At 54.6% G+C, this 6178-nt stretch overlaps 1 protein-coding gene across 2 annotated transcripts in view; it reads right to left on the bottom strand.

Annotated features, from left to right (window-relative positions):
- Window positions 1–6178, bottom strand: part of Myo15a (myosin XVA) — a 52107-nt gene that overhangs the window by 30452 nt on the left and 15477 nt on the right. Inside the window, exons 16-26 of one of the 2 annotated variants that reach the window (XM_013016398.1) lie at window positions 5964–6089; window positions 5632–5709; window positions 4504–4652; window positions 4339–4384; window positions 3756–3880; window positions 3138–3255; window positions 2696–2871; window positions 1591–1675; window positions 916–969; window positions 738–819; window positions 531–661 (exon numbers count right to left, since the gene is read on the bottom strand). In XM_013016398.1, the coding sequence (XP_012871852.1) occupies window positions 531–661; window positions 738–819; window positions 916–969; window positions 1591–1675; window positions 2696–2871; window positions 3138–3255; window positions 3756–3880; window positions 4339–4384; window positions 4504–4652; window positions 5632–5709; window positions 5964–6089 (1170 nt within the window). The remainder of the gene's footprint in view (window positions 1–530; window positions 662–737; window positions 820–915; window positions 970–1590; window positions 1676–2695; window positions 2872–3137; window positions 3256–3755; window positions 3881–4338; window positions 4385–4503; window positions 4653–5631; window positions 5710–5963; window positions 6090–6178) is intronic. The other variant, XM_013016399.1, reaches the window with a different exon arrangement.

The raw sequence follows: 6178 nt of genomic DNA, 5'->3' as shown, positions 1-6178 counted from the left end.
CTCAAGTGGTAGAGCGCTCACCTTGAGCTGAAGAGCTGAGGGACAGCGCCCAGGCCCAGAGTTCAAGCCCCACGACCGACAAAAAAAAAAAAAATAAATCTAAGCTTTTTTTCCCCCTCAAGGCTGTCATTCTACCACAGTGGGCCACAGTGCCACTTGCGTCTTTTTCTGTTTATGTGGTACTGAGGAATCGAACCCAGGGCTTCATGCATGCTAGGCAAGCACTCTACCATTGTGCCATATTCCCAGCCCATCCTGCTGCATTTTACTTGAGACATTCTGTTAGAAGCTCCTTGAATTTTGCTTATATCCTGTTCATTAAGCCATCTCCTTTTGTAGATGGTGAACCTGAGTCCAGCCAGTCCCAGCAGCTGCAGAAGTGAACTTCACCTTGTCAAGTTCCTTTCAAGTTAGTGTCCTCATTCTTACACGACAAGCCAACATCCCAAGCTGTTTCTAACAGTACGTTACCAGCACCCAGTAGGAGATGCCAGTGGTCAGGGCCCACCTCTGGTCTATGAAGCCCTTACCTTGAAGTGGCACCGGACAAACTTGGCCATGGGGTAGTTGTTGATATCAAGGGGCAGTGTGACACGAGGCTCAACCTGGAGCCGGGGAGTCCGTACGGGGGCCACTCGTGGTGCGCTGGTCAACCTGAGGCCTGTGGAGGTTGACACATTGTGGTGGCTGGGTGCCCTTGTCCCCTTGCCTTCCCCTACTGTCCTGAGCTGACATACCTGTTATTGCTTGCAAGAGCCCGGCCAGCTCAGCAGGCACTTCCAGGTGTCCCACAGCCACCACCTCCCGCTTGCTCAGCTCCTAGAGAAATGACAAGGAGTGAGGACACAGATGCCATACATCCCCCCTGCCGGCCTCCCTCCCTGTCCCTTGCTGCCACCCAGCCTCCACACCCACCTCCTGCTCCCGCAGCCGTGCCTCCTCCACCCGGCGCCTCCGCTCTGCCCTCAGCTGCAGGACAGCAGGTGGTCAGGGCGGGCAGGGCGGGCACAAAAAGCAAGGGTAGCATCCTGTCATCAGGAGGCTACTGCCCCACTTGACGGGGGTACATGGAGGCAGAGATGTGGCCAGAGAGACAGGGAATGGACAGGAGGGAGGTGGAGCAAAAACAAGACAGCAGCAAAAGGGATAGAGACACAGGAAGAAAACTGCTAGCAAGTAGGTGAGTGTATGCAACAGAAATCCTTCCACTGTCACATAATAGAACCTGCATTGTGCTGAAACGTTTACACAACATGGGGTTTTCCATGCTTTGGGGATGGCTTGCGTCTTTGGTGGTTGGTTTATGTGCCATTGGGCCGAGACTAATATCAAGATCCAGATCCAGGTCACTTCTAGGATGTTCAGGTTATTGAAGCCCCCACCAGGATCCCAGCACCAGGGTAGATGCTCACATGCAACCTTTCTGGCTACCAAAGGCAGATGGGGAAACTGAGGCTACAGAGGAGCCTGAGCTCACACAGCTCAGTAGTGGCGGAGAGACTGAGGCTGGGGACTATTTGAGGCCAGCAGGCATCTCCTGGGTGCTAAGGGCTTGCCTCACCTTGTGGTGTCCCAGCCCCAGGACTATACCTTCAGATGGCGACGGCGGTTCACGTAGGTGTGTACCAGGGAGCGGAACTTCACCAGATTCCTCCTCATCTGCTGGTAGCGTTGTCTGGTGGGGGGGGGAGGGGAGGGGAGAAGGGGATGATCAAGGATTGGGGCTACAGGTAGAAGTGCCTCTGGGACTCGACTCTGGTATCCTTTGGCACAAAGGAGAACTGGATCTTAAGGACAGCCACTTGATCAAAGCCACACAGCAAATCAAGCAGTATGGTCTGGATTAACCTTGTGCGAATTGTGTGCTTCCCATCAGATCATAGTGCTGAGGTCCCTGAGAAGGTGTAGGGGGGAGTCCCTCTCAGCTGAATCCCCACCCATCAGTCTACAGGGTGTGGAGATGGAGGAAGAGTATCCAAAAGCAAAGATGGAAGCTGGGCTCTGGTGGCTCGTGCTTGTAATCTTAGCTACTCAGGAGGCTGAGATCTGAGGATTGAGGATTGAGGTTCAAAGCCATAATCTCCAGCTAACCAGCAAAAAGCCAGAAATGGAGTGGAACTGTGGTTCAAGTGGTAGAATGCCAGCCATGGGCACAAAAAGCCAAGTAAGAGTGCAAGGACCTGAGTTTATTTATTTTTGTTTGTCGGTCATGGGGCCTGAACTCTGGGTCTGGGCACTGTCCCTCAGCTCTTCAGCTCAAGGCTAGCGCTCTACCACTTGAGCCACAGCACCACTTCTGGTTTTTTCTGCTTATGTGGTGCTGAGGAACTGAACCCAGGGCCTCATGCATGCAAGGCAAGCGCTCTACCACTGAGCCACCTTCCCAGCCCAGGACCTGAGTTTAAACCCCAGTGCCAGCACCAGAACAAAAGGTGTAAGGGGAGGGGGTTTGAGGAAGGAAGGAAGGAAGGAAAGAAGGAAGGAAGGGAGGGAGGGAGGGAGGGAAGGAGAGAAGGAGGGAATGAGGGAGGGAGAGAAAGGAAGGAAGGAAGGAAGTGAGGAAGGGGGGGAAGGAGGGAAAAAAAAGAAAAGCAGAGACGGAGACTCTGATCTTTCATACTGCAAGGCCCTTTCAGCTTGCATACCTCTGAGTTCAGAACTTTCCAAACCCATTAGGGCCCCAAGGGACCCGCACCTGGCCAGGTAGCCTCGGGCCCGACTTTGAAGCAAGATGATCTTGCGGCGCAGGGAGCGGAACCTGCGCTGAATGAAGAAGCCACGCAGGTAGCGTTGCAGGGTGAGGGCTGCCTGGTTCAGTACGTGCTCGCGCATGCTCTCCAGCAGCTGGTGCAGGTGCTCCTTAAGAAACAGCTGAGGGCAGGGGAGCAGGGGGGAGATAAGTCAGAGCCGGGAGTCTGGAGGGGGCTTGCCCTCCCCAGATACCAGGCAGCCTGCCGGGGCCGAGCTGGAAGGAGTCGGAAGCTGTGAACACAGGGGTGATGGTACCCAGGCATCAGGAGCCACTTGGACAAAGGTCTGGAAGTGGCACTGACGGTCCACTGGATTGGTTTGGGGACAGGAATGGAACATTCCTGAACTTGGGGTCTCTCAAGGGCTGACTGTGGGGTAGGACACACCTTGCTGACCCCAACGCGGTACATGTTTGGCATGACTGTACACAGGCGGCTCAACACCGACACACACATGTCTCCAGTAGCGGGCAGATCGTGTTTCAGGGCGACCAGACAGCGGAACCTGGGGGGAGGGAGGGGTGCTCCTAACTCAGCCTGAGGTCATCAGTTCAACCCCAGGAGACGCATGACTCCAGGTTCCCACAGCAATCCTATGTCTAGGGGCCCAGTCCCAGCTGGTGGCTCCACTTAGAGTATCTCATTAGAGACTGGCAGGCCCTCTGTCCTCAAGACTACTGGATGTCAGAAAATTCTAATAGGTGACTTCAGCTGAACAAGACACTCACTGCCATCTGCTGGAAACTTGTCAGAATACCCATTAAAATGACCCCTCTATGGACTCAATAGACATAATAAAACTAGGGTGGGGGGGAGGGAGGGGAGATGCGGGAAGGGGGAGGAAAGGCAAAACAATAAATGTATTTATCATGTAACAGAATATGTCTTATAGTGCACAGCCTGAGCAGGCTGTACTTGGCATGACAGGTCCTGGATTGTAGCTTCCTAAGGCTATGGGGGCTTAGGTAAGGTGCATGAGGCTAGGAGCTATCCAAACAAAGGTACCTGTCAACGAACACCTGGAAAGGCAGCCGCACTGGAAAGCCCTCCTTGCGGATCCGTACAGTCTCTAGTACCCCTGAGTAGCGTAACTGTGCCATCACTACATCTGGTTCAAAGAGACCGGGCTCCTGGAGGGATGGCCAGAGAAGATCATTGGCTCACCCAGGCCCTTTTTTTTTTTTTTTGCCAGTCCTGGGGCTTGAACTCAGGGCCTGGATACTGTCCCTGAGCTTCTCTTTGTCATTGCTAGACTTTTTTTTTTCTTTTTCTTTTTTTGGTCGGTCCTGGGGCTTGAACTCTGGACCTGGGTATTGACCCGCAGCTCTTCAGCTCAAAGCTAGCATTTTACCACTTGAGCCACAGCACCACTTCCGGCTTTCTGGTGGTTTATTGGCGATGAGTCTCATGGACTTTGCTGCCTGGGCTGGCTTTGAACCGCCATCCTCAGATCTCAGCCTCCTGAGTAGCCAGGATTATAGGCAGGAGCCATCAGCACCCAGCCCACCAAGGCACTTTCAATGGAGGTCCAGAAGGGTCAAGCCACTTTCTCATGGTCACACAGCACAATCAAAAATTTGGCTCTTACCTTCTTGTGGTTGGGCTTCAGACAACGCACAAACAAGGGGTTGCACCTGGGCAAGGGCAGGGGGAAGGAGATGTGAAACCTTAAAAAAGGAAGGTGTTCACCCACTGAGTATCATAGGGTGGACTGAAGGGGAGGCCAGGCCGTCTGTCCCCTTGCCCTACCCACCTCTCCATCTTTTCCACCAGATCCAGGAGTGACTGCTGGAACTTGGCAGCCACTGTGTGCGCCTTGTAGAGTCGGGTAACAGAGCTGCTCTTGCCCAGGCGCTGAGGGGCAACCTGTGTAGCATGGCTGGAGAAGAGGTGGGCCACAATCTGGGGGGATGGCAGCACAGAGGGACAAGGCAAAGCATTGGAGACAAGAGACCACAGGGAAAACAGAGCTGGATAGTCCAACGAGATGAATGAGGGAAGAGAGAAAACAGAGCTAAGTCCCTGGACTGAAGAAGCCTGAGAAGGGCTGGGAAGGTGGCTCAGTGGTAGAGCGCTTGCCTTGCATGCATGAGGCCCTGGGTTTGATTCCTCAGCACCACATAAGCAAAAAGCTGGAAGTGGCGCTGTGGCTCAAGTGGTAGAGCACTAGCCTTGAGCTGAAGAGCTGAGGGACAGCGCCCAGGCCCAGAGTTCAGGCCCCACAACTGGACCCCCCCCCCAAAAAAGAAGTCTGAGACTCTGCCCTCTGTGCCATCATAGCCTGCGGGGTTCACAACATAGGGTCTCAAGGCTTCCTAGGGGCCACTCCGTAATGACACTGTGTTTTCCCACTCCTTCTGAGGAACATGCAATCATTGCTTATTGACCAGCTGTGCATTCTGCAGGCCTCATGGTCACACTGGAGAGGGCGCTGGACAAACAGCTTGGCCCATGCCCAGTAAGCAGGCAGAGAGCAAGGCTGGCTTGAATAGGCAGGAATAAGCAAGCAATAAAAAGGGTGTGACAGGAACGGTGGGTGGGGAAACAGGACTTGGATAGTTGGGGTGGGGCCCAATTGGAGGCGGGGCCAGGATGGTGGATCTGGAACTGATAGGGCAAGGCAAGGCAGGGTGGGTACAGGATCCAGGTTGGGAGTGGGGCCAGATCCTGGCCCCTGGCTGGGGTATACCAGAGAGAGAACGGGGTAGGTACCTTCCCATTTCTCGCACTAGCAGAAGGAACCCAGTTTGGGGGTGCAGCCAAGAGGAAATGGGTGTGGCAACAGAGGCGGGCCACACTGGAAAAGGTCACTTCCAGGGGAGGAGCCTCCAGGGGCGGGGCTGGGGCCAGGGGACACCCAGTGGAGGCCAGGTATGCTCACCCGAGTACGACTTCGCACAAACAGGTCCAGCACGTCTTGGCGCACCTGGTCATGGTTCTTGTCCAGGAACTTGTGCACCTGGGAAAGAGGACCCATAGTGTGGTGGAAGCTGGTCCTTGCTTACCTCCATCCCTACTCTGTGTAGTCTCGAAGCAGGGTATCTGGATAACACAGTAGCGGCATGTTTCCAACGCCTCTTTGCCCAAGGTTACACAGCAAGGACTGTGTAACAGTCAGGACTGAAACAGGTATGCATGGCTGAGTCCAGGTTGTGTTGTCTTCATCCTACAGAGGAGTCGTAACACCTTTGGCTGGGCTGTCTCAGCGCTCACCTGGTAGGTGACCTTGCCGGCGTAGTGCTTGATGGTGAACTCGGGCAGGGGCATCTTGGGCTTGGAGTACAGTGAATTGGCGCCGTGGTGGTAGTGGCACTTCTGCAGGAATGTGTGATCTGTGGCCTGTGGGTGGCAGGGCCAGGGGGTGATCAGCGGGCCTGGGTGCTTGTTCCTAGCCTGGTGTTAAATTCTCCAGCCCTGACTGCTCCCTG

The sequence above is a fragment of the Dipodomys ordii genome, unplaced genomic scaffold (assembly GCF_000151885.1).
Source record: "Dipodomys ordii isolate 6190 unplaced genomic scaffold, Dord_2.0 Scaffold31, whole genome shotgun sequence".
NCBI lineage: Eukaryota > Metazoa > Chordata > Mammalia > Rodentia > Heteromyidae > Dipodomys > Dipodomys ordii.
The sequence above is the reverse complement of the archived record's forward strand: the minus strand, read 5'-3'. Positions and strand labels throughout refer to the sequence as shown.